Source organism: Brassica rapa, chromosome A03, assembly GCF_000309985.2.
Source record: "Brassica rapa cultivar Chiifu-401-42 chromosome A03, CAAS_Brap_v3.01, whole genome shotgun sequence".
NCBI lineage: Eukaryota > Viridiplantae > Streptophyta > Magnoliopsida > Brassicales > Brassicaceae > Brassica > Brassica rapa.
Genome location: NC_024797.2, coordinates 15463117 through 15487651, shown reverse-complemented (window position 1 = coordinate 15487651; position 24535 = coordinate 15463117). Strand labels below are relative to the sequence as shown.

General features: G+C 35.5%; 8 protein-coding genes across 13 annotated transcripts; 2 read left to right on the top strand and 6 right to left on the bottom strand.

The window, feature by feature from the left end:
• Nucleotides 1-135: 135 nt before the first annotated feature.
• On the top strand, nucleotides 136-2019 carry LOC103858966 (14-3-3-like protein GF14 nu). Of its 2 annotated transcripts, none has more exons than XM_009136431.3 (5): nucleotides 136-298; nucleotides 732-1237; nucleotides 1327-1449; nucleotides 1520-1636; nucleotides 1745-2015. In XM_009136431.3, exons 2-5 carry the CDS (start codon nucleotides 761-763, stop codon nucleotides 1811-1813), a joined length of 786 nt encoding a protein of 261 aa, XP_009134679.1. In that variant the 5' UTR covers nucleotides 136-298; nucleotides 732-760; the 3' UTR covers nucleotides 1814-2015. The 2 variants fall into 2 exon arrangements, with proteins under 2 accessions (XP_009134679.1, XP_033142198.1); XM_033286307.1 differs by having other exon boundaries at nucleotides 198-298; nucleotides 744-1237; nucleotides 1745-2019.
• An 80-nt stretch (nucleotides 2020-2099) lies between these two features.
• Nucleotides 2100-5136, bottom strand: LOC103858965. Of its 2 annotated transcripts, none has more exons than XM_009136430.3 (5): nucleotides 4688-5136; nucleotides 4545-4592; nucleotides 4137-4439; nucleotides 3910-4046; nucleotides 2100-2418 (listed from the first exon to the last, which is right to left on the bottom strand). In XM_009136430.3, the coding sequence occupies exons 1-5, from the start codon at nucleotides 4866-4868 to the stop codon at nucleotides 2392-2394; spliced, it is 696 nt and encodes a 231-aa protein (XP_009134678.1). In that variant the 5' UTR covers nucleotides 4869-5136; the 3' UTR covers nucleotides 2100-2391. The 2 variants fall into 2 exon arrangements, with proteins under 2 accessions (XP_009134678.1, XP_009134677.1); XM_009136429.3 differs by having other exon boundaries at nucleotides 2100-2389.
• Nucleotides 5137-6800: 1664 nt separating this feature from the next.
• LOC103858964 lies at nucleotides 6801-11668 on the top strand. The gene has a single exon (XM_033286309.1). It carries the CDS (start codon nucleotides 9806-9808, stop codon nucleotides 9944-9946), a length of 141 nt encoding a protein of 46 aa, XP_033142200.1. The 5' UTR covers nucleotides 6801-9805; the 3' UTR covers nucleotides 9947-11668.
• A 630-nt stretch (nucleotides 11669-12298) lies between these two features.
• On the bottom strand, nucleotides 12299-14697 carry LOC103858962 (pentatricopeptide repeat-containing protein At3g02490, mitochondrial). The gene has a single exon (XM_009136426.3). It carries the CDS (start codon nucleotides 14463-14465, stop codon nucleotides 12507-12509), a length of 1959 nt encoding a protein of 652 aa, XP_009134674.1. The 5' UTR covers nucleotides 14466-14697; the 3' UTR covers nucleotides 12299-12506.
• A 206-nt stretch (nucleotides 14698-14903) lies between these two features.
• LOC103858961 (stress-induced protein KIN2) lies at nucleotides 14904-15689 on the bottom strand. Its single transcript, XM_009136425.3, has 3 exons — nucleotides 15430-15689; nucleotides 15267-15335; nucleotides 14904-15154 (listed from the first exon to the last, which is right to left on the bottom strand). The coding sequence occupies exons 1-3, from the start codon at nucleotides 15487-15489 to the stop codon at nucleotides 15074-15076; spliced, it is 210 nt and encodes a 69-aa protein (XP_009134673.1). The 5' UTR covers nucleotides 15490-15689; the 3' UTR covers nucleotides 14904-15073.
• A 573-nt stretch (nucleotides 15690-16262) lies between these two features.
• On the bottom strand, nucleotides 16263-18747 carry LOC103858959 (S-adenosylmethionine decarboxylase proenzyme 3). The gene is made up of 4 exons (XM_009136423.3): nucleotides 18496-18747; nucleotides 18323-18398; nucleotides 17772-17926; nucleotides 16263-17688 (listed from the first exon to the last, which is right to left on the bottom strand). Exon 4 carries the CDS (start codon nucleotides 17531-17533, stop codon nucleotides 16427-16429), a length of 1107 nt encoding a protein of 368 aa, XP_009134671.1. The 5' UTR covers nucleotides 17534-17688; nucleotides 17772-17926; nucleotides 18323-18398; nucleotides 18496-18747; the 3' UTR covers nucleotides 16263-16426.
• Nucleotides 18748-19209: 462 nt separating this feature from the next.
• LOC103858958 (ecotropic viral integration site 5 protein homolog) lies at nucleotides 19210-22026 on the bottom strand. Of its 2 annotated transcripts, XM_009136422.3 has the most exons (10): nucleotides 21828-22026; nucleotides 21680-21727; nucleotides 21357-21521; nucleotides 21083-21278; nucleotides 20837-21007; nucleotides 20637-20753; nucleotides 20172-20369; nucleotides 20029-20088; nucleotides 19845-19943; nucleotides 19210-19626 (listed from the first exon to the last, which is right to left on the bottom strand). In XM_009136422.3, the coding sequence occupies exons 3-10, from the start codon at nucleotides 21494-21496 to the stop codon at nucleotides 19558-19560; spliced, it is 1050 nt and encodes a 349-aa protein (XP_009134670.1). In that variant the 5' UTR covers nucleotides 21497-21521; nucleotides 21680-21727; nucleotides 21828-22026; the 3' UTR covers nucleotides 19210-19557. The 2 variants fall into 2 exon arrangements, with proteins under 2 accessions (XP_009134670.1, XP_033142182.1); XM_033286291.1 differs by having other exon boundaries at nucleotides 21357-21506; nucleotides 21680-21868.
• Nucleotides 22027-22143: 117 nt separating this feature from the next.
• On the bottom strand, nucleotides 22144-24088 carry LOC103858957 (FHA domain-containing protein At4g14490). 3 transcript variants are annotated; one of them, XM_033286288.1, is made up of 2 exons: nucleotides 22888-24088; nucleotides 22144-22824 (listed from the first exon to the last, which is right to left on the bottom strand). In XM_033286288.1, the coding sequence occupies exons 1-2, from the start codon at nucleotides 23865-23867 to the stop codon at nucleotides 22389-22391; spliced, it is 1416 nt and encodes a 471-aa protein (XP_033142179.1). In that variant the 5' UTR covers nucleotides 23868-24088; the 3' UTR covers nucleotides 22144-22388. The 3 variants fall into 3 exon arrangements, with proteins under 3 accessions (XP_033142179.1, XP_033142180.1, XP_009134668.1); XM_033286289.1 differs by having other exon boundaries at nucleotides 22144-22850; nucleotides 22914-24088; XM_009136420.3 differs by having other exon boundaries at nucleotides 22144-24088.
• Nucleotides 24089-24535: the final 447 nt, after the last annotated feature.

Here is a 24535-nt window from a genome sequence, read left to right as displayed (position 1 = left end):
TGGTCTCTAATGGAAATGACGCAAAAAAATATTTTCAAAAAAATAAAAATAAATCAATCAAGGATACCGACAAATCACGGGAAATCAGGGCCCATAAAATTCAATTTTATCACGAAATTAAAGTCTTCGACGGGTCAACAGCGTTAGACACTTGTCGTACTCTGATTGGGCCTTTTCTCCAAAAACTCAAAAAAGCCCATCTTCTGCCCTTTTTCCCCCTTATTTCTTCTCACTACCCTCATTTCGCGTCTCGTGCTTCCAATTCCACAAACCCTAATTCCAAACCCCCCCCCCCTCGGTAAGCTCCTCCAGATCTGACCTTGCGTCGCTCATAGCTTTCTCTGCTGCTCCTTGTTGTTATCGTTTCGTTTACTCTGTCGTTGGTTTTCTTGTCTGTGCTCGCTCTTATTTCGAGATCTGGCCATGTTCACGAATGATTCCCATCGATTTTCGTGTTTATCTCCCTAGATTTTGTCTGTGTTGACCTCTACTGTTCGTTTCATCTTCGATTGCTTTGTATTGACGGTAGATCTGTACGAATATGCTTTTAGTAGATTATGTTTGCTCGAGAGGATTTAGAAAATAGTGATTATAAATAATTCTAATCTATCCGGTACAAACCGGTTCGAACTAAACCAAAGTCTAATGTCTAAACCACATTCTCATATCTAATATATATTATTTTTAGCATAGTTACAGTAAAATTCATGTAACGTATTTTTTGAAAGCAGGATCTCTAACAAGAGTGTAATACGAAACGATGTCGTCTACTCGGGAAGAGAATGTGTACTTGGCCAAGTTAGCCGAACAAGCTGAACGTTACGAGGAGATGGTTGAGTTCATGGAGAAAGTCGCCAAGACTGTTGACTCCGAGGAGCTTACTGTCGAAGAGAGGAACCTCTTGTCCGTTGCTTACAAGAACGTGATTGGTGCAAGGAGAGCTTCGTGGAGGATCATTTCTTCCATTGAACAGAAGGAAGAAAGCAGGGGAAACGAAGATCACGTTGCTCTTATCAAGGACTACAGAGTGAAGATTGAAACCGAGCTCGGGAAGATCTGTGATGGGATTTTGAACCTTTTGGATTCTCATCTTGTTCCCGCTGCGTCTTTGGCTGAGTCTAAAGTGTTTTACCTCAAGATGAAGGGAGATTACCATAGGTACCTTGCTGAGTTCAAGACTGGTGCTGAGAGGAAGGATGCTGCTGAGAGCACTCTCTTGGCTTACAAGTCAGCTCAGGTACATTCTGGTTTTGCTGCTTGAGAGTAGTTAAAAGGAGGTATCTTGATGAATTGCTAATGGTTGTTTTTTTCCTTCTTCTGATGTAGGATATTGCACTTGCTGATTTACCTCCAACTCATCCGATTAGATTGGGGCTTGCTCTTAACTTCTCTGTCTTCTACTATGAGATTCTCAACTCACCTGATCGCGCTTGCAGTCTCGCCAAGCAGGTTTGTGTTTTGCCTTGTGGGTTTATCTTTTACTTCCTGAATGATGTTATTCACTCAGATGTTTTCGCAGGCTTTTGATGAAGCAATCTCTGAGCTGGACACATTAGGAGAAGAATCATACAAAGACAGTACACTGATAATGCAACTTCTCCGCGACAATCTGACTCTCTGGACTTCTGACCTCAATGTACACTTCTATCTCCCTCCTTTACTTTAACGCCTATCTACATTCTACACAATCTAAAGCATCTTTACATGTACTGGGTGAAATTTTGACTAATTGCTCATTTTACAGGATGAGGTGGGTGGTGACGAGATCAAGGAGGCGTCAAAAGACGAGCCTGAAGAAGGGAAACAAGCGTAGACGTTGAAGTGATCAGAGGAAGGAAGCGAGCAAGACATTTCTAAGTATGTATGGTATTGGATTTGGCTTTAGTTTCATAAAACATTATGATTTGAGGTTTGTAGAAGCAAAGAGAAGACCATGATTTGGTTTTCTTCTTTGGAAACTCTAAACTCTGTTTTTTATGGGGTTTTCAAGCTGTTGAGTCTTTCGTTGATTTTACTTTATTGTTTGTTAGTACTATTTATTTAGGAAGCGAAACCCCCATCTTTAAGGAATCTTGGGAACAAAATCAAACACCCCCAAGGGAAACAAGTAAAACTTTAAAATTATGCAGAGACCACAGACAATAAAAACAGAGTTCGAATAAGTTTAGTTTACACGCCATTAACCTTTTATTTTATTTGTTTACTATAATATTATTGGTTTTGAAGCTCAAAAAGCTTTGATAAGACAAATGAGAAAGAAGCATTTGGATTTTGTTGGTTGCCTTTGCCTTTTTCTCATCCATGAAAACAACCTTCTTCCTGTTGTCTTCTTCTCCTCTTGATTTTCTTTTGTCATCATATGTTTCTTGTCTTCATCTACCTTCACATCCTTTACAACCACAGAGCAGTGAAACACCCCTTAACATAAGCAAGTAATCAAGTGGGTAACTTTAATTTGTGAATGTATCGTCACAACATTCATCTCAACAGTAAAAAATGATATGACTTTTGAAAAAATGTGACATAACTTTAATAAATTTGTGACATACTAAAATTTTATGAAAAAGTATAGTTTTGGGCAAGATTTTTCAAATATAACAATGACTAGTAACTCATATATCACCATTAATGTAAATTTTATATACAAATATTTATTTTAGAAAGACTATTAAAATATATTAAATATTAATAATTCATATATCACTATTATGTATATCATATTAACAAAAAAAAACTTAATTTAGTTACAATAATTTTTTTTACATCAACTTATATCATATTTTGCTTAAATATATACATGTTATCAAAATTAATTGTAAGTGTACATCAACAAATACAAAATTAAAGCAACACTAATCAAATAAAATTATTGTTCATAGTTAAATGATAAAAAATCTATTTAAATTTATGGTTCATTAGGTTAGTTAACAGATTGATTTTTACAAGTTTAATATATCTTAACTAAAAATAAAAACAAATCTATATTTATTATTAATATTTATTTAAATATAGACTATTTAAAATATGTGATAATAGATATATGTAAAATAAATTATCATTAAATGAAAATAATAGAAGTAACTTTTTTTTTGCTTTTAAAAATGTAGTTTTAACTCTATTGAAATTTAAGTAAAATTAAACTGAAATAGTTAAACCAAATCAAAAGAAATGAGATCATATGGTTTGTTTTTTCCAAACCTATAAAGTTAAAATAGAAAATAATAATATGCAAATGTAAATTTTTTTAAAAAAATAAAAGAATGTTATATTTAAAATTATTATTTCTATGTATGGGCAAGAAATTCCAAGTTTATATAATTAAGAAAAAAAATTGAATGAATGGTTCAACCAGAATATGCTCAATACATCGCTTGTGACTTTTATTATAGATGCAAACATATGACATACATCATTAGCCTTTTCAATATGGAATATACTAATCATAACAAAGGGGTCCAAATGAAATAAAGTTGGATGATACTTTTCTATTATTGATACTCTCACATAAAGTGCTTCATTTCCAAAATATATCATGAAAGAATCTAAATCGTAACAAGAATACAATATTGTATGAATACTACTATATCATGAAAGAATATTGTATATATAGAAACATTCAAAACTTGCAATCTTATCATTATCTTTTATAACACTCTGAGAATAAGTATACACTGCATACATGTATTGGTGTCTTTCCTTACAGTGTGAAAGAATCTAAATTCATTTGTTGCACAAACGAGTTCAAAAATTTTATGCAATTATTTACTTATGTGCCTTTTACATGGCTCCAATCAAATGCATTTTCCATATTTTATTATACGTTTAAAATTAATACTGAATGTGTAAACATCAAGTTGTGAAAGAAACATAATGTAAAATCAAGAATTAGAGAAAAGTTTGTATGCATACCTCTTGTTGAGCTTTCAACTCAAGTGCAAACTCGTGCTGCGAATCATCAGCTTTCGTCGGTGGCGTCTTCACCAGGCTAACACTTACCGGTGCACTTTGCACACCCACATCTCGTTTCAACCCCACAACTTTCTTTTCTGCTCCAAAACACCCCAAATTGATCTTAAACCCACAACACAAAACCGCCTTTATGATATTATTATTTAACAAAGATGATAACAAGTGACCTTGAATAAGAACAGGATCGGTGGATACATGATCCTCCTGAATGATTCTGACGTTAGGATTACTCGTTCTTGAATTGTTGAGATTGTGATTATATGGAAAATTCATGAGTGGAGTAGACTTGTTGGATACGTCTCTGAAGGATCTTGAGTTTAGGGTTTTAGAAGACAAACACTCCATAGGAACTTCACCAGACAAAGGATTGCAAATGTACTTCTCTGCTTCGTTCCATTTCGAGTTTAACTCAACACCTTCTGGTTTTAACCAATCTTGATTCTTCTTGTACATTGTTTTGGCTTGCAATGCTATAAGGAAAAGAACAAAACAGAACAAACAAAAGGTCACTCTATGCATGTTCTCTGTTCTTTTCCTTTACAACGCGTTAAGTTGAGCGCCATGAAAAGGCTTACCCTTGAGTGCACTAGTGAATGAATAATTTGATGGGTCAATCTCCTGATCTGCTATAAAAACTTCAAAAATTCAGAACATTCCTCTAAGAGAACATTTTCATGAACATTTAGAAAGATTTAGAAAGATGAGTTGTTTATTTTGCCTGTGAGAGAGTAGCCAGGAGAAGAGAGAGTACTAGAGATGGTGCAGGTTGCTCTAGAAGACTTGCGGTCTTCTCGTGAGGAAGCAGAAAACCTTCTAGAACTAGGGATTTCACGAGTAAAGCGACCTTTTCGACTCCATTCTTGTAGGTTAAACTCAAGCTCTTTGCCACGCAAAGCCATTGAAAAAAGAACAATGTTTATTATGAAAGAGCAAAGGTCAGCCACGTAGGAGGATGATGGGAGGTAATATGTACCTTGAAATTTAAAGGGATTACAGATCTTCACATAAAATATGAATCTTTAATATAATTTCTCATCAAGTTTTGGAATATATTATATGTTGAATTATAATTGGACACCTAACATATATTGAAAACATTTTATAGAATAGTTTATTTTCTTTTTGTCTATTGTTTTTGGGGGTAATCTATATATGGGAAACAGATTCTCTTGGCATGTTCCACTTTTTCTTCTTAGTTTTCTAATCTTTTTAGTTATTTTTTCCTTTTCTTGTCTTAATTTGTATAGTGACAGTTCAAAATAGTGGAATTGATTAGTAAGAAAAGATTGATTGATTTAACATGTCTGGCTATCCTTCTCTCTCTGCATATCAAAACTGACTGAAACATATGAGTTGCGTATAAGAACATTAACAATTAACTTGTGTGAAAGATCGAAAGTCTTATATTCTTTCTAAAGAAATATAATATAAATATATAACAATGATTTAATAAATCACTAGACATAATTAGACGCTTTATAGGAAACTACGGTTCTATATACAAAAAAAATGATCTACCAAGCTTTTTCTAATATAAAAAATTGATGTTCTAACGTTAACTAATGTATTTTACTTTAAACCTAAAATATACATATACAAATGGTTAAACTTATTGGAAATTAAATAATAGTAAATATAATGGTAAATATTTTTTTTTTTAAAAAATATGTATGAATAACCTTAAACATCATTCTTTCAAATTAGAGAGGTAATATTTAAGTGCTTAAACGAAGGTCTAGACTTACACTAAAGAAGTTTTCAAACATTTCAATTTGGCATCCAAATTTATGAAGCTTCCATTTAAAATATATATATATATATATATATGTATATAGTTTTGATATAATAACATAAAATATTAAATGCAACAAACGTAGATAAAAATTAGTTTATAAGAAAATATTATAACTATTGGAAGAATTTTATAATAGTAGATTGAGATTTGAATAAATTTTATACTACATGAAAACTATATTTTTTATTAAAATTGCAAACTTAATATTAAATAATAATAAATATTTTTGTTTTAAATAGGGTTCCAAAATTTTCAAATCTGGCTCTGCGGCTAAGCTAACTCTTTAAATATCATTTTAAAATTTTGTTTAGTAGATGACCGATTGATCGCACAAACGCCTATACTGACTTGTATCCCAAATTTTAAATATCATAAAAGCATGGAGGATGTTATTGCCGTTGTAATTTAATTATATATACATGGATCTGTGAATATTCTTGACTATGTACGATTATGAGCTATATTAATGAGTTGAAAGTTATGGCAGAGTCTATTCACTTGTTCAGGGTTGTATGTGTGAGGTTGATATAAGTGTGTATTCACTTATTTATGGTGTTAATTAATAAATAGAAATGTGATATAAATGTAAACTGATCGGGCTAGTTTGATTACTGTAACCTTTTTTATTTATTTTTGCTAAAGTAACTGTAACTAAACAACGATTATTACTAGCACTGGACAAGTTTTCATAATGTGAAGTACATGGACTTCACATGGAATCCATGTAATTGTTCATTAGCACTCAAAGTTCATTAGCACTCAAAGTTTGTCAAAGCCCGGGTTGAACATCGTTAAAAAGGTTTTGTAAGCCCATGTTAACTTATGAAATACTTAGGTCCAATAAATCTATTTAAAAAGCTCGTAGAGCTTTTTTTTTTTTTTCCCTCTGAATTTTTAATATTAAGGGTCAAAGCCCATCCAAAAACATTACAATAAGAGCTCAAACATCCAGCCCAACTAAAAAAAACAAAAAAACGGGCCTAAAATCTAAATCTCACAGCCCAACTTCTGGAAACTCTAGTCTTCCCAAACTAACCGCCGTCAACGGCGTCGCACACCACCAGATCGAGAATGTGCGACCTTCACCGTTGAGAACCTTCCTCGGAGAACATCCATCGATCTAACACATCGAGATCTCGTCCGAAACCCAAGCCAAACGGTTCACCGCATACCAACATGGATCTATGATATCACTCGAACAAATAACCGCCTACAATCAATCCATCACCTCCGACATCCATGCAGCAGTTTCAGATGATAGATCAAGAGGCAGAGAGGCTTTGAAGTACCGACTTATAAATCGAAAAGAAAAGGAATATAAATTGGGAGCCAAAGAAACAAGACCGAAGAAGACGATACTAGAGGAGCTACCACCCCCTGGAACACAAGCTCGTAGAGCGTATATAATATGTTTTCTTTTTCAATTTTTACATCTAATACATAAATTCAAATCCCATATAAGCTGTATTATCCATCACTATAGTCAACAGATTTTGAATTAAACAATAGTTAGAAAGGACTATATTTTTTCATTTAGAGTAATTAGCAGGGCATATATCGCCCATAATCAATCTAACACTACAATTATTGGAATGAGGCTTTAATTAAAAATACATTTGATCAAACACACAGAGAAATAAACTAAAGACATTATATAGGGGTCAACACAGGAATTAATGTATATACTGGATACACTATTGTTTGTATGCGAGTGATCTTTATTAGATTACTAGTTCCAAGATATTGGATGCTTCATGAGTGCGAAACTAATCAACCTTAATTGAAATGATTAGTAAAATAGATAATACAAAGTCGAAACTGGTTCTTGATGCGTGGCATTGGACAAGTGTTTAATTACGGACACTATCTTTTGAATCATCCAAGACCAAGATACGGGTTAGTGATTCTTAATTGTGTTTAAGTTATTTGTTAATTAATCGTATATTTTAATGTGGTAAACTTGTCATGAATGGAGTAATATATTAAGTTAGGAGACAGAATAACGAAGATTGTCTAGGTTATGCCAAACATTAACCCTTAGCCATGCGGATTTCACGTGCGGCATGCTCTACATGCTTCTTTTATTTTATCTTTAGCTTTGTTATCTTGTTCTGAAATTATAAATAATTGGATGCAAACAACTACCAAGACAACACAAGTTCAACACTTATTTAACTTGTTATTTAAAATAATCAACCTTATCTTATTATACGAATATCATTCCTTTCAAAATGAGAGTACCATTGACAACAAACGTGAATCTATGTTTACAGTAAACGCATGCTTTATATATTTGGTAAGAAAATGTAATAATTACGTGGGATATATCAGTAATGGACGAATATTTAAACTTTTAGTGGTTAGTTTCTTTATTTTACTTGAAAAATATACAATGAATGGTATCTTGGTTATAAATATATTGCTTGTCCCGTCGCAACATATAGTACGGACTGAGCTGTGGTAAGACATGTACTGAAGTACGCATGTATATGTAACAACATTTGGAAGATCAAAATGTTCTGTTTTGGAACATGGCATACGGAATATCGAGTTATAATATGTAAGAGGGGACACACAAAACAACTTCCAAGAATTAAGGCACTAATACAATATGGTTCTGGTATTAACAGTAATTAAGTGAAGTTAATTAAAAAACAGCTGTATTGATTAATACAATAAGAGAGGTTGAGTGAAATTATGTGAATGGGTTCAGTGGGAGCTGAATGAAGCAGGCCAGGTTCAACCGTTCAAGTTACGGCTGATTTGGTGGTGGAACACGAGAAAAGACATGTGGGATTGTGTTTTGGCCTTGAGATTAATTTAAACGTTTGTCTAAGCTAACAGGTCACAAATTTCAAGTAACTTGTTCCAGTAGAAAAAAATAGTAATTGAGCTTAGGAAGTTTCGTAGAGATGTTTATCTTAAGCTACACTACTAAAAAGAAAATTAATTGGAAATAAGTTTTAAAATATGCTTGGGAAATTTAACCAATTTTGTAAAGCAATAAACGTGACACACTCGTTACAAAACACAAGTATTTCAATGTATAATACGTGTTGAACGGTGAGGAAAACAATACCACTGGTGCATTCATACATCTTTCTCACTATGATATCCATATGAAACTATACAATATCTCATAAGTTTGGTTTTCCATTATATATGTGTTGTTAGTCTAAGAAGCTAGACACTGAAAATATACATACTAATTACATGTATATTCACACACGTATATTACAACTCAGTATATATCAAACTAATATATTAGTATATAGATAAACTAACTAAAATTATAATCTGTGATTCAGCAAAAAAAAAAAAAACTAAAGTTATATATGAAAGTGGTTGTATATTGTTTTGCGAGTAAAAACGACTCAAAGCATCCCCATTTTTGTGGGATCTGTTTATCTCATTTGAGGCAAAATGGCTCTAGTCACATTGAATCAGTCAATATGATGATAAACAAAACAAATGACAAAGCAGTTACAAGTATACTATCTTTGATGTACCATATACGCCCCCAAATGGATAGTCTAATCAAAAGATTAACACTTACATGAGCTATGTAATTAGCTATATTTAGCTTACGGCATTATAAGAATACACTTCATACTATTAATCGGTGTTTCAAAAGAAAAAAAATACTACTATTAATCAAAAAAATATATTTTATCGTCACTTATTATTGTAGTGCATAAAAGAATAAGGTATGCAACCAAATGGCCGACCAATGTATCTTGGTTGGTGTATTTTCACATTGTTATGTAAAGTTTGGTGACGTGACTCAACCATAAAAAATTAAGAATAATTTTCTTATGGATATCTACTCGTTTATTTTAAAGTTTTAAACTAAAACGTACAATGCAGACAAAAACTTATAGCTATAAAAACTCATTCGAACGAGTATCTTCCTCATCAAATCACTTAACCTTCTAAAGCTCAAGTCTCTCTTAACAAAAATCACAGTCTTTCTATCCCTACTTAAAGCTTCTAGAAGATTCGTTCATCAACCGGTTATTCAAGGTAAAAAACAAAGCGGAAATGGAAAGCAGCATCATGAATTTGAAGAGAAAGGAGAAGAAATCACAAAGTAGAAGACTTGGGAAGTATCTTAAAGAACAGAAAGGGAGGATTTACATCATTAGAAGATGTGTGATGATGCTCCTTTGTTCACGTGATTGATATTCATTTATTCGTTACGATACAATGTAACATGTACAAATTTAAACATATATACATGTACGTGTATATATGTGTGTGTGAGTGTTCAGAAATCAGGGTAAAGCATGTAAACACACGTATAAATGTTTGTGCCCTAATGCAAAATTTTGTAAATGAAAAAGTTACTTGTTACTACAACATATTGATTGTTCATCATTTATCGAATCTTTGAAACATAAAACAAAGATTTAGCTATTCTGATTCTAAGTGCGTATAGTAAAATAGAAACTTGAAAATACGGGCTATATGAATTTTTCATAATTCACTCATATAGAAACAATGTAGATGCGTATTTAATTTATACGTTTCAAAGGATAAAGAAGATGGCTACATGTATCTCACAATACATGAAATATATTGACAAAAGAGCGGCCATTGCATTTCATAATACTATATGATTTTTTCGAGGTATGGGGAATAAGATAGTAGTAATATAGTATGCTTCATATGCTGGGAACAGTGTCACAAAGTATAGTTCATTAATCAATTCGCAAGTTGGAAGAAGAGATTGGGATTCACATGTATAAATATGTATGTAGCTTCCTCGAAATCATTCTACATTTCCTTACATTTCTTCACTCACTTGTGTTATTATCACTCCATTGACTATTTTTTCGTTTTGTTCCATCTAATACGTTAGAGTTTCTTATTGTTATTTTCTTTTAATCCTGTGATAAAAGCATAAGTAAAAATGCAGCAAAACTAAGGATTAATATGGGAAAAACAAAGGGTCCCGATAAAAAATAACAATACTTAATTAATTGGTTTTCTAAAATAGTAGAGAAATCCACTTAAAATATCTAAATTTATTTTATATGAAATATTTTTGAGTGGTTTTCTCCACTATTTGAATTATATATATATATATATATATATATATATATATCTAAGTTTATAATCTTGGCAAACTTTAGATATTGGATATTGGACGTGCTATTACTCATCTTTTTTTGGTAACTAATTGACTTGAATTTGACTTAGTAAGTAGGTCAAATATAATACTCTTAAACAATATATGAAAATAATATATCAAAGACTAATTCTGCTCAAACTCATGAGTCACAGAAGTGACAACACAAAGAGTTTAGCTTTCTAACAGCCAAAGATGAAGCTTCTAAGACTTTCTCAAAAATAAAAAAAACCAAGAGTACCTTGACTGATCTTCTAATGCATTGAAGTTCACCAAATCTAATTGTTGTACAATTCTCTGTCTAAGAGCATTTCTAAAGAGACCTCTATTTAAAGTTTGACAAAACTTCAAAAATAAAATTTAAGAGTGTAACTGGTAAAACAATAAGGAATTGATGGAATGAAAAAAATTAGAATGATAGGAATGGAATACACCAAAAAATGGAATGAAATTCATTCCATTCATTCATAACCAAAATTGTTTTGGAATCATTCCTCTTTGTATTTATCTATTTTTTTTGTGGAATTGATGGAATGAGTATTTCATTCCATTCATGTCAAAAGGTGAATTTTTTTTTGGAATTAATGGAATAAGGCATTCCACATCATTCCATTCCAAAAATTGACAATCCAGTTGCAGCCTAAGAGTGTTTCTCACCAAAAATAAAATTTTATATTCAACTTTCGAACTTTTATATTTTACATTATAAGACTTTAACAAAACTTAACTAAAAGCATAAATCTTTTACAATATCTATAAAATATCCAACAAAACTAATAAAGAAAATATTATATTATAGTAAAACATTGTACATAAATAAAAAGTAAAAACATACAAATTAAATCATTAGATTAAATAAATTATATAATTATTTACTTATATATACTTACATAATGACCCCATATAAATAACTACCTCGATTATAATTACTTCGCTACTTTCATAATGATCCAATATATGATCAATAAAACTCAATTACATATTTAAAATGAAGCAGAAAAATTTAACACTAAAATAAATACACGAAGAAAAAAAATGTTGTTAACAAATTTAGACTCTATTGTTGATTCTAGTACCCGTGAGTTTATTTGATATGAACAAAAAACATATCATTAAAAAAACTCGAGAACAATAACAACCTTCAATTGTTTCAGGGTTTTATGAAAAATATTTTGGTGATACTGGAAGTCCATCATCAAATTTACTTGAATATTAATATTATTGTCATATTTATTTACGTAATGTTTAAAATTGTGTAACATTTTATTTTGTATATTTTTCATATGTTTATTATTGTTTTTTTTGTATTTTCAGTTTCTTGTATTTTGTATTTGCTTGATGTAATGTTATCTTTGTATAATATTTTTTATAGTGTTAATTAAATATTTTGTATTAAAAAATGATTAAACAAGAAAGTTATTAATTTTATTTTAAAGCTACACAAATATAAAGACTAAAAAATAAAAATAAAAATATATTAAATATAAACCTTAAAATTTAAGGTTTTAAGACTACTTTTAAAGTGCACAAAACTTTATATTTGAAATCAATCAGGTGCTTTTGGAGATGCTTTAAGCTTTCTAATTCACCATGCCAAACATCACTAATGGACTAGGCTTCGATTTGAGCGGGTGCAGGCAAAGGTTTCTCTAAAGAACATTGATCAGGTTTCATGGAACTGAAAAGTTGCAGAACATCAGCATTTCGACGGATATAACTGGGGCATAGAGACAGCAGATCCTGAGCTTCACTATGCCTTGCAGACTTCAACATAGCTTCAAACAGACGCATAACCATTAAGTTAGATGGAAACTTCTTAGAAGTCAAAGCCTTCAGAAAGGCAAAAGCTTCTGCTCCTGTTCCACTGTTAGCTAAGTAATCTAAGAACGGGTCCACGAAAGGAGGGAAACCGTGATCTCTCATCATAGGTAGAAGACTCAAAGCTTCTTCAAACCCACCATCTCTCGCTACCTTCTTCATCAGTAGATTCCTCACCATGATTTTGTAAGTACTGTGCCAAGGCTTCAACTGGTTCTGTTTCACCAGCTCGGTGAAGAGTTTGTACGCATCTCTTGCCTGAAAACTATTGCAATAAGCAAGCACCAGCTTCTCAAATGCGTAACCCGCGTAAGAGACTCCTTCTTTGCCAATCATCTTCTTGAAACACTCTGAAGCTTCCTCAAGATTGTTGGCATCGCAATGCCCTTCGACTAAAGACGCCATTGCTTTGTCATCCAGATGATCCCCAGAGGCTTCCATGAAGTCCACAAGCTCATTGGCTTCATCTTTCTTTCCCTTGCGACTAAGTCCCGAAGCAATCACGCTCTGCAGATCACCGCTAGGGATATAACCGCCTTCTTTCATGGCCTTCAACACCTCATTGCTCTGTTCAAACCTATCAACGCTTCTCAAAGACTTGATGACACTCTGCAGCATCTGATCCGTCATAACGTTGCCGTTACATGTATAAGCCTTCACAGTTCTTGAAAACAAATCCATATCCAGTTTCTTAGTAGTGACAATCTTCTTGAGAAGTAAACAACAGCAGTGCGCCGTGGGCGTGTTCCTCCCCGCCATCGCAAACTCGAAGAGCTCCACAGCTTCTCTAACCATTCTACTCTGACAGAACCTCGCTGAAACCCTGACATAAGTCTCCATCTCCATCTCGTAACCACCACTTCTAATCTCCTCAATAACGTTCCGAAACCTATCGAGAAACTTCTCTTTCCCCAAAACCCTCGCCATAGCGTTATACGTCTTCTCATCATGCTTAAAACCGCCACACTCATCAATCCACCTAAAGAACAATAACGCCTTCCTCGGCTCAACATCAAGCTTCTCCACTACCATCTTCACAAGATCACTCTTAAACTCAAGCTTCAAATCCCTCAGCTGTTTCTCCAGCTCAGCGTTCCACTGATCCTTCATCACAATCTTACAAACTCTATTGCAAACCTTATCCACAGAGTTATCCATAGAGCCCGAAGCGAAAAGCTCCTTGAGCCTATTCAAATCACTTTCCAAACCATCTTCCTGAAACTTAACCCCCACTTTGTCTCTCACGTTAGCTGACACACCGTGTCCTCTCTTCTTCATGTCATCAACCAAGCTCCAAAACTCATCAACGAGTCCGTTAACGCCGAGGATACGCAGCATCGTGTTGTAGCTTTTGGAGGAGAGTTTCTTGGGGGAAGCTTCTGAGACCCAAAGGAAAAGCCTTTGTGCGACATCAGGGGTTGATTCTAGCGATCTCAGAGCTTTTAAAGCTAAGTCGTGGCTTATCACTATACCGTTGGAATCAAGCTCTTTGTTAATTTCATCTTTAGTGTTCAATCTGGTGAAAACATCAATCACAATGGCTTGAGGAGAAGGTTTCTCTTCGATCACGGGTTTAGATGAGAAGCTTCGGTTAACAGAGTAAAGACACTGACTTTGTTGCGGAGGTTGAAACGTAGAACGTTCGTGGAGGAGAGAAGTGAGAGATCGGGTCGAATTGGAGATTACCTGGAAACGGGAGCAAAATGAAGAACGGTAACTCCGTAAGAGAATCAATCGCCATTGATATCTCATCCTTCTACCAAATGGGTTTCGCTTACTAGCTCGATCTGAATCGAAAGTTCGGATCTTTCGAACGGAAGGAGATGAGCAGAGCAATTGTGAAGCTGGTGCAAAATGTTAGGGTTTAAGAGAGATTTTTTCTTTTATTTTATAATTTCGCTTTTAAAACTAGAAACCTCTGGTTGAGTCCGAAGGTTCTACTAAAGATCTTTCGGGCTTTAAATATGTGATTCTAAATTCAGTTTATCAATTGGATTGATAATTGCCAACATAATCACTACAGTATCTCACTCTTTTCCACTTACCACTATATAGTATATATAATGCCTTTGAATTTTTATGAGTTATATACTGTGATTCAACCATGATTTCACATTATGTTTTTCACTTGTTTAACTTATTATTTGAGTTGTATATTTCTTGATTCCTCTCTGTGTGTTCTTATAATGATTTCACATTAGAAAACTGAGATTTTATTGATTATTTGAGAAGATTACATAAACATATAAAAAGGGAAATTATAACATCAGAAGAACACAGGAATGAGAATCACCGCCCTTCCCAAATTTATTAAACAACTCCAAGAGTGGAATTAGATTAGAAAGGAAAATGAAAGTTGTTCAGGTGTTCTTGTTCATGCCGGTTTTGTCCTTCACCGCATCAGTAGCTCCTTGTGCCTTTTGCTTCATCTGTTGCCCAGCCTATGAATTGCATTTATATGGTTAGGACCGTATATATATGTGTGTATGTTTAATACTATTCTGTAAAAAAGCGAATATATAACATATGAGAGATTGAGAAATCAAAGTGAACCTGCTGCATGGAGTCTTGAGCTGAAGCAGCAGCATCTTTGGCCTTGTCCATCATACCACTTGTCTTCTCCTGTGTAACACATAGCAACATTTTTGCCAAATTTGTTTAGTTTAACAAAACTTGTTTAGTGCAAGATCTAAAAGAAAGAGAGAGAGAGAGAGACCTTAGTCTGGCCAGTGGCTTGACCGGCTTGGTAGCTCATGTTTTGCTTGTTGTCTGCCATTTCTTTCTCTCTCTCGTTTTTGCTAAAACTTAATTTGGTACTTTGATTGTTTGGTTGTTTGTATGTTGATGATGCAAAAGTGTTAGTTTCGGGTTGTTATTTATAATTAGAAGAGACGTGCTTGTATGCCTCCACGTGTTGAGGACACGAGGATGGGTTCGAGAACGCTGCCTCCGTCGGTAGGTGGTGTATCCACGTGTTAGTTAACCGTTTGACCAGGACATAAAGGCTTCTTACGTAGTAGTAGTAAACTAGTACGTGGTTTTCTCGATCTCTCATCCCAAAACACATGGTTTTTTCACTTATTGTATTCGAGGAACGAATAATACTTTTGTTGCTAGAAAATATGATTTGAAAGTTTGATAAATAACATCGTTAAACTTTACATGCAAGCTTAGAATATTTATGTGGCCAATGACTCATAAGTTATTGAAATGGGAGTGCGATTAAAGATGGCGTTCGAGGAACCTGAGATGTACAACAAGATTCGTGAGATAAACTCATAAACATCAGGTTCATCAACGCTATCTCTCATCTCTATCAGCTTCTCTAAGAGCCAGTGGGCACTTGTTCAATGTTACACTCTGAACGATCAAGAATAGGAACATGGGCAAGTCTTATAAGGAACACACACGATTGTACTGTATTGATATGAGCAATGTTCTAATGGTCCTCGAGATCAAAATCATTGCAGTGTGATTCAAACTAAAGGTCCTCTAGTTTTTTTTTTCATTCAGTCGTGACAACACTAGGAAACACGAGAGTAAAGTAAGAAAGCGTAAATCATAATAGTCTTTCATATATTAAAGATCCAAACATAACAGTACGAAACACACAGCACACATGCTTGTGAAGGAGACCTCAACTTCACAAGCCCATTATTCATTACGAAACAAAAGAAAGATGCATAAAAACAGAAAGCTCATAAATAGTTCTGCTAGATTCCCTCGTCCTTCTCGTCCTCGCTGCTGCAGCTATTGTTGCTGCTCCACTCACACTTCAAGGTAGATCTAGGCGATCCACAGTACTTGCCAAGCTTCTCAAACGTCTGATACATAACCGTCCCACTCTCTTCCCCAAGAGACTCAAATGTCCTCTCTCTGCACCCATAGTCTTCCAAGTCCACACTGATCTCCGGCTTGTACGCGTTCGATCCAACGCTCGAGTGCACGGCCACAGAGAATTGCTTTGGCTCAAAGCAAGACAGAACCCTTGTCACAAGCTGGCTCAGGTCGAGAGTGCTGAAGTCATAACCCACGGCTTCGAAGCTAGCGTAGCTAAACCCATCCTCAGGGGTCACATGGATAGTGGAGATTGCATCTCCTTCAACGGAGTTCATAGAGTAGCCACAGGGCTCGAACTCAAAGTCGCAGATTTGGGACTTAGGGAGGATCTTTCTGATTCCAGAGTTGTCGGTCATCGATCCATTCTCCCCACCAGTTTCATTCTTGTAGAAGACAGAGGCTTTCTCCTTGTCAAGACCAGTCATGCACATCTCGAGCGTGTAGACATTGTTGTTGCAGTCGCTGGAGGTCTGGGCAGAGGAGGCAGCATAGACATGCCATTTCTTATTTTCATCATCATTACCCATCAAGTAGGCAACGCTGCTCAAACCCAGCTTAGTAAAGTGACCATCAAGAACAGAGACTTCCTCAGAGAAGCTCCTGTGAGGAAAAGGCTGGCCTCCAGGGCAGAGGAAGGAGCCGCGAGTGTATTTAACAGACTTAACACTCAGGGAAAGCTCACCGGCCAGCTTAAGAAGCGGCGGGATGGAGAGGAGGAGCTTGGTGGTGCCACAGGTCTTGATGATGACTTTGTAAGGGTAGACAAAGAAGCTGGACTCAGAGAGGACGTAAGAGTCCAAGTGATCGTTGGAGAGAGAGGAAACGATCTCGCAAGCAGCAGGAGTGAGAATCTCGTCAAGCTGGGACCTGGTCAGAGCACGGAGACCAAGGCCCTTGGAGTCTTGGAAGAAGCTAGGCTCGAAGAAAGAGACCTCGAGGCGCTTCTCGTAGCCTTCGAAACCGATTGCAGATAAGGCCATTGTAGTAGGAGGAGAGAACGATGGGAGTGGGGAACCAAGCAGAAACAGAGCTTAGAAGAAAAAAGTAAATTATAAACTGGAAATTATAAAAAAAAGCTATAACTATAGCAGGAGGACTCGGTGCACGCTACAACTCAGGATGGCCTCTTAGCGCACTGCAAAAGAAAGGAAGAAAAACATTGTTAAGAAACATGATACTGTCACGAAGGAAACATGACTCATATGGTTGGAAGCATACGTTGGAGTAGACAGAAGATTTGAATTTCTTGATTCCACCGTTGGGGCGAACGTCTTCAATGCTGTAACCGAGGGGAGCTTCGTAAAATAAGGAACTACTAGACGACGACTTTTTATTACCACCTTTCGATTCCATCATAATCTCATTCACGCCTTCTGCAATTCACAAGAAACAAACAAACCATACGGTTAGCTAAAGAGGAAACCAAGAGAAGATTATTCAATGTTCAAACCATACGGTACTAAATTCAACAAAGTCCCAATGTTCAAAGTTTTAAAATTCAACAACAGATCTCAAATAAACGTTTAAAACTCAATTCTAGCACATCAGTTAATCAGATGAGACACATGATTAAATTGTTTCATTGGATCTAGAACAATAAGATTACAGCTGGAGCTTAAACCGAATTGTTAAGTATATAACAATCAAAACCAAAGTTATTCGATCGATCATAACATATAATTGAATATCAAATAGCTCAAGAATGAATCTCTCACACAAAAACAAAACATATATGTGTAAATCGAAGGTCAGACGTTAGAGATGCTTACATATATATGAATTTTAGATCTAGACCACGAATTAACGAATCCTTTCTTCCCAGATACGAAACGAAACCTTCAAAACCTGAAAGTCAAAACAAAACGAAGGATTCTTCGTTAAGATAACAACGATCCGATCTACGAAAAACGAATTGACAAGTAAGAGATCTACGAAAGCTCACCAGATAGAAGATAATCGGAAGAGAAAACCCTAATTTTGAGAACAACGATGATTATAATTTGGTAATGATGAGCCAATGAGAAGCGTTCGTGAAGAGAAAAGCAACGTAGAGACACTCTTTTATATAGTAACATCCAGCCCTAAATACTTGCTTTTACGCTTTTACCCTTTATATTAAAGGTTTCCGCGTTACAAATGTGTAACGCTCTCTCCTGAACCGTTGATTTTTGTTTTGTTTTTTCTTAACAATTTGCTGTTTTTTTACCAAAAATGACCTATAAACCCTTTTTAATATGTGGAAACGGTGTTCTTGAATCTTGACCACAGATAAATTAAGCAACAAATCTTTATAAAATAAACTTTTATAGTATTTAATTATCTTTTCCAGCTGCCACTAGCTAAATTATTTAATTCTAGATTTGTTTTGAACATCTATTTTTGACATTATCTTCGGCCTTAGAATAACAATATTACTAGATTACGCTAAAGCCAGAGAAATATCAACCAATCAATTAACGACACGTGTTGAGATACGTGCACCGTTTGAGCGGATAACTCGAGGTGAGCCGTCACGTAACGTAGGCCCAGCGAATCAAATTCTATTTTCTATTCTCGAAGCCCTTTCCGCTAAACGACAATAAAGGAGGACCCTCCCGTGACTCACTCCATGTCCTCATTTGTAATGTAAAAGTTGGTCCGATCAACAAGTAATTATTCTAATCAAAAAGTAAGAATTAATTCTTTTTTAAAAAATTGTACAAAGCATATGCTGTTTATTAACAAAAGATTTTAAACAGCATGATTTACCTTTTTCACATTACTAATAATGAGAATATTTTACAAGCACAAGTCACTATACCTCCTAACACAAAGGTGGGACATATTGCCTTCTTTCCCAGAAGTTGCTACGAAGAATCAGAGGGTGTCTGATAAAGAGATTCCCCACCCAACTTGACCAATATGATGATAGAAAGAATACATTCCAATAAGATATAGATAAGGGAGGAGTAAAGAATTTTGAATCCAAGCATATGTGAACAGATTATTAGCCAAACCGGTTTTCTTATGGTTGAACAGGTTTGGCAATAGTCTTCTCATATTCCACTTTCAGTTCTTCCAAACGTCTTGATACCTGAGGATGAGAAAATCATTTAACACCACAGTTGTTAATCAACTCAGGAAAGCTCTGAGATTTAACACACATAATTAACAACATATAGATAAATTGTTCATCAAGTTAATCATGTCCAGGTTGCGAATCTGATTCATTCACTGTCTGTCAACAGTTCTAGAGTTCTTTAAACCAGAGATAATAGAGTAAGCTTTCATTCTTCGAAGGAGGGAGAGAACCTTAATGGGGTAGGCCAATGGAAGCAAGGTATCCGGATTCATTGCATCTTCAGGGAATGTTTTCAGAGCATGTATGAGTTTCTCAAACGGTAATTTTACCTACAAAGTTAATATAAGATCCAATTAGAGAGAAAAAAAAGAGAGGCTCTGTTAACTTGCAGCTTATAAGGAAAACTTCACTCACCAGCTCATCTTGGCAATACTTCAACAATGCTAAGCCCACTTTGAACACTATTTTAACTCCCTAAAGAAACAATGACCAAAGAAAATAAAAAGAATAAGACTTTGATTACAGCAAATCACTGAAAGAGAATTTTTTAAATTTACCTCAGAGAGAAACACATCCCATATCCGAAGAGCCAAAGGGAACGGAAATGAATAAGAGAAGACGGTGATGAACCACTGACTTGCATACATACTCGGATTGATCATCTCTTGAGTAAAATGTTCTCCCAGCTTTGGGATTAGCTCCTTTACCAAGCTTTCTAACTGAAACAGGTATTGTTGTACAAGAGGAAGCCCTGCCTACATTACACCACAAGCAATGGCTCTTAGACTATCGAATACCATAACCTATGTAATTTTTTTCTGTTAATAAAAAATAGATGAAATGTTGGCACTAAGACATCAACTATTTTCAAAATCACGATAGGAACGAAGTAAGATCAGTACAACATCCTTTATTATTGGATAGTCCATTCATAATAAAAAATGATAATTTTCATAAAGAATCACAAACTTCTAATTCAGGCATTCTTAAGTTTTTTCCCTCTAAACCACTACAAGACTTACATGGTACAATCCTTCCATAGGAGCATGAACAGCTCCTTTGAGCAACGCAACTAATAACCAGAAGGCATCTTCTTCGCTCATATAAAGAAGCAACAGACCGGCTATAAAACCCATCCCCTGCAAGTTATCAAAACCATGAATCTTAATACCATACTATAAGAAAACAAGTAACAAGTGATATATATAGGAGGAGGATAGACCTGAACATATCCAACATCTCTGTCATAAACTGAGTATGCCTTAAGAACATTGTACAACGATCTTTGTCCAGGCCCATGTCGCTTCTGAAAGAAAACATGGGACGGGAAAGTACGTGATATGTCTCGAATGATATCAAGTTCTGATGCCGATGTCTCATAAATCACCAATTGCTGCATAGTAAAATTTAGTTAAGATTTCCTCATAAGAGCAAACAATGTAGCGATATATAAAACAGAGAAAGTCACCTCATAAACACCAGGATTCATAAGCAAAAGGTCGCGGCTTCCAGAGATCAACTGCCAAACAAGACCTCTTAAGCAATCAGGGATGCCTTTGCGTATACGCCTCTTGACAACGTTAGGTTTCCTTCTAACGTAATGCTTCCAGTCACTGCCTCCAACCCCAATCATCTTCCTCCATTTCCTCACTTTTCTCTCCTCTCTATATAACGAACAACAACACTATCATTCTCTCTCTGAAACTCTTTAACTCAATTTCATCCTCAGGACATATATATACCTGTCGTGGTTAGTGGATGATGCTGTCGTTGTTGTTCTAGCCTTGCTGGCATGTTCTTGCTTGAGGAACCCGAATCTATCCACCGGAGTGGCTGTTCCTGATCCTGACTCAGTGTCATTTTCTGTTCTTTTTCTACTCATTCTACTTTATCTTCTGAAGAGGCTCCTAACAAAGATTGTTATGGTTATAGAACATTCCAAAAAAACTCAAATCCAAGACATTCACTAAAATTAATATTCCAAGGACATATCAGCTCCTAACTTACTAAACGAAGAAGAAGACCAAAAAACTACAGTGAAAGAGGAAACACGATTAACACTCACCAACGTTTGATCGGATCAAAAAAATTCGTAATCTCCAAATCCTCGATGCTTCCGATGAAATAAGGAGAATCATCAATTCAAAATTCGAGACGGAATCGAAGAAGATAACGAAAAGCGAAGATAAACTACAACGTTCAGGAGCTCATACCAATCCGTTGAAGTTTTCATCCGGTCGGAGAGAAAATGTTGTGAGCCAAAAGGAAGAGAAAAGAACAGTGCAACAAGCATGAAACGACGCCGTTGAGAATCATAAATTAATCCTCTTTATTTATTTAATTTTATTTGATTATTGATATATTATTTTTGATGATCTGGCGCCAACTTGCTAAAGCTTCGTGACAACTAATGTAAACATCCCATTTCTAAAACGAGTAGAGAATCAAGCACGATTGTTAGCTAATAAAGGTGTGCCATTAGTAAACAAGAAGCAAAGCTTAGCTTTGAAGTTGAATAGCGTTACGGCATAGCTTGTCAAAGAAGGTGCAACATTATTAGTTGCGGTTACTAGTACTAGCACAAACAAAATCATCATCCAGATTAGCACCACCAAAGCGAGTTATATATATTAGATACAGGCTTTTATTTTCCCTGTGCTTCATACTACATACCAGAAGAAAAACGTTTAGCCGATTAAAAAAAGATGTTAGCTACCTAACTTCATAAGGACTAGCGTCATAGTTCTCTCTCAGGGGATGGTCTAAATTAAACTCTACACATCCATTTCTTTGCCCTGTGCTTGCTTCTGCTCTGCAATATACTGGTGAACTCTCCGAGATTTAGCTCTCATTCCCTCTATCATCTCCTCTGTCTCATCCACTATTTTTTTCCGCATGTACACCTTCATGTATTCAAACCAATCTCCTAGTGTCATCTTCTCTAGATCCACCTTCTCTACATTCTTTTCATTCCTTGATTCCTGCTCAGCCTTTTCTTCTTCTTCTTCATCACACTCTCCATCTGATGTCTCAACTCCAGCCTCAACGCTCTCTTCAACTGCATCTTGTAAGTTCTCTGCCTCTCCATCTTCTCCTAATGCGCTCTTCCCTAACTCAATCTCGACCTTCTTAGACGTCTCATCATCTTTATCACTTGTATCATCCTCCTTTTCATTTTCCTTATCTTCTACAACATCCTCTTCTCCTAATGTGGTCTTCCTTGACTCAATCTCCACCTGCTCCTCCCTCTTACATGCATCATCTTCTCCTAATGTGGTCTTTCTTGACTCAGTCTCCACCTGCTCTACCCTCTTAGGTGCATCATCTTCTTCATCACTAGGTTCACTGCGACCTTTCTGAGCTTCAACATCCTTTTCATTTTCCTTATCATCTTCAACATCCTCATCTCTAGCTTCCATCTCTCCTACAACGCTCTTCTTCTCCACTTTCTTCTTGTTAGCACGGGCTTGGCTCAGGACCATATCCAAATCCAGAAAAGAATCATCTCCACCAATCTCTTTCCTCTTGCTTCTCGTAGTTCTTCTCATCTCCTCTAAACCAGTATCCTCACTCTTTACATCCCCAACCTGCCTGCTGCTCCTTGTCCCTCTCTTCTTCGCTGAGATCTCCACTCCCTTCGGTGTATCCTCAATCTCCAATTTGATTGAATCCAAAACCGCCTCAGTGTTCTTCTTCTTACCTCCCCGAGCCCTAGAGTTTCCCTTCTTCTCCACCGCAACAGCCGCTTCTTCTTCCTCCTTCGTAACCGCTACTTTACTTCTCGTAGCCCTACCTCTCTTCGCCGGTTCAGGCTGCGTTGGTTTCTCCTGAACCGGATCCGGTTCTGGATCAGGAATGCGTCGTCTCGTATTCCTTCTCGGCCTCGGAGGAAGCTTAGGCTCCTCCTCCTTCTCCTCCTCGGCCGCCTCAACATCAGTCTCGAAGCTCACTACGATGGAAGTATACTCACCGAGCTTGATTTCGTCTCCGTGGCGGAGAGTAGCGGGAGCGTCTGCGTCGAGAGATTCAGAGTTGAGCGTGGTGCCGTTGGAAGATCCGAGGTCGTGGATTATCCAGTTCTCGGAATCGGAGACGATTCGGAGGTGTTTGGTGGAGATTCCGGCGTCTTTGATAGCGATTTCGTTGCCACGAACGAATCGGCCGATCCGGATAGTGGATCCGGGCTTGTATTCGAAAGATTCGCCTTCTCTTGGGCCCTTGACGAGCGCGAGCTTCAGCAGTGGCGGAGTCATCGTGTTTGAGAGTAAGAGCGTCTCTGAGAAGGTTCAGAGTCGGAGGGAATTTGAATCGTTTCGGATTTGGCAAAATCGAACGAACGAAGAAACGACGCTGAACCTGAAATGCAATAAACTTTGCAGGCCCATGGGCTTTTCCTCTTCGTAATGAATCATTTCAAATGTTCAAGTTACATTTTCTCATTTTCTTATTATGAAGGTTTATATATATGATGGTTCTATTTATATTAAACTGAGTGATTTTATTAAAACATTTATGTCTGATTGTTCTACTTACACATTATTGAAGATTTTACGTAAAAAAAATTCTATGAATATTGTATAATTGATAATAAATCGTTTTTATTTTATTTTTAAAACTTATAGTATAGATATATTAATGAAAATTTAACCAAAATAACTGACCAAAGAAACTTCACTTGCAAATAATATATAGTTTATGCATGATTTACCAATAAATTCAAACAGGAAGTGAGCTGAAGTTGATATAGATATATAAAAATATAACATAGTGTTTTCAACATATATAAATTTCTAAACAGATAGAGTAAAAGTCCGTAATATTGTAATCTTTAAAAAATGTTATAGCACAGTATTCACATTTATAGAGTTTCAAGAAGGGATAATGCCAAAGTTTTTTTTTTTTTGAAAAAAATAATGTCTAA

What these genes read in the sequence shown, in the direction of transcription:
- LOC103858959 (XM_009136423.3), bottom strand. Translation starts at nt 17,533, where the DNA reads ATGGCCTTATCTGCAATCGGTTTCGAAGGCTACGAGAAGCGCCTCGAG.
- LOC103858966 (XM_033286307.1), top strand. Translation starts at nt 761, where the DNA reads ATGTCGTCTACTCGGGAAGAGAATGTGTACTTGGCCAAGTTAGCCGAA. An exon ending in TGGCTTACAAGTCAGCTCAG is followed by an intron (nt 1,238 to 1,326) that starts GTACATTCTGGT and finishes CTTCTGATGTAG; the next exon opens with GATATTGCACTTGCTGATTT. An exon ending in CTTGCAGTCTCGCCAAGCAG is followed by an intron (nt 1,450 to 1,519) that starts GTTTGTGTTTTG and finishes ATGTTTTCGCAG; the next exon opens with GCTTTTGATGAAGCAATCTC.
- LOC103858961 (XM_009136425.3), bottom strand. Translation starts at nt 15,489, where the DNA reads ATGGCAGACAACAAGCAAAACATGAGCTACCAAGCCGGTCAAGCCACT. An exon ending in AAGCCACTGGCCAGACTAAG is followed by an intron (nt 15,336 to 15,429) that starts GTCTCTCTCTCT and finishes TGTGTTACACAG; the next exon opens with GAGAAGACAAGTGGTATGAT. An exon ending in CTCAAGACTCCATGCAGCAG is followed by an intron (nt 15,155 to 15,266) that starts GTTCACTTTGAT and finishes TGCAATTCATAG; the next exon opens with GCTGGGCAACAGATGAAGCA.
- LOC103858958 (XM_009136422.3), bottom strand. Translation starts at nt 21,496, where the DNA reads ATGAGTAGAAAAAGAACAGAAAATGACACTGAGTCAGGATCAGGAACA. An exon ending in GAGATGTTGGATATGTTCAG is followed by an intron (nt 20,754 to 20,836) that starts GTCTATCCTCCT and finishes GATAACTTGCAG; the next exon opens with GGGATGGGTTTTATAGCCGG. An exon ending in AGTATTGCCAAGATGAGCTG is followed by an intron (nt 19,944 to 20,028) that starts GTGAGTGAAGTT and finishes TTAACTTTGTAG; the next exon opens with GTAAAATTACCGTTTGAGAA.
- LOC103858962 (XM_009136426.3), bottom strand. Translation starts at nt 14,465, where the DNA reads ATGAGATATCAATGGCGATTGATTCTCTTACGGAGTTACCGTTCTTCA.
- LOC103858964 (XM_033286309.1), top strand. Translation starts at nt 9,806, where the DNA reads ATGGAAAGCAGCATCATGAATTTGAAGAGAAAGGAGAAGAAATCACAA.
- LOC103858957 (XM_009136420.3), bottom strand. Translation starts at nt 23,867, where the DNA reads ATGACTCCGCCACTGCTGAAGCTCGCGCTCGTCAAGGGCCCAAGAGAA.
- LOC103858965 (XM_009136429.3), bottom strand. Translation starts at nt 4,868, where the DNA reads ATGGCTTTGCGTGGCAAAGAGCTTGAGTTTAACCTACAAGAATGGAGT. An exon ending in ATTCACTAGTGCACTCAAGG is followed by an intron (nt 4,440 to 4,544) that starts GTAAGCCTTTTC and finishes TTTTCCTTATAG; the next exon opens with CATTGCAAGCCAAAACAATG. An exon ending in CGATCCTGTTCTTATTCAAG is followed by an intron (nt 4,047 to 4,136) that starts GTCACTTGTTAT and finishes GTTTTGGAGCAG; the next exon opens with AAAAGAAAGTTGTGGGGTTG.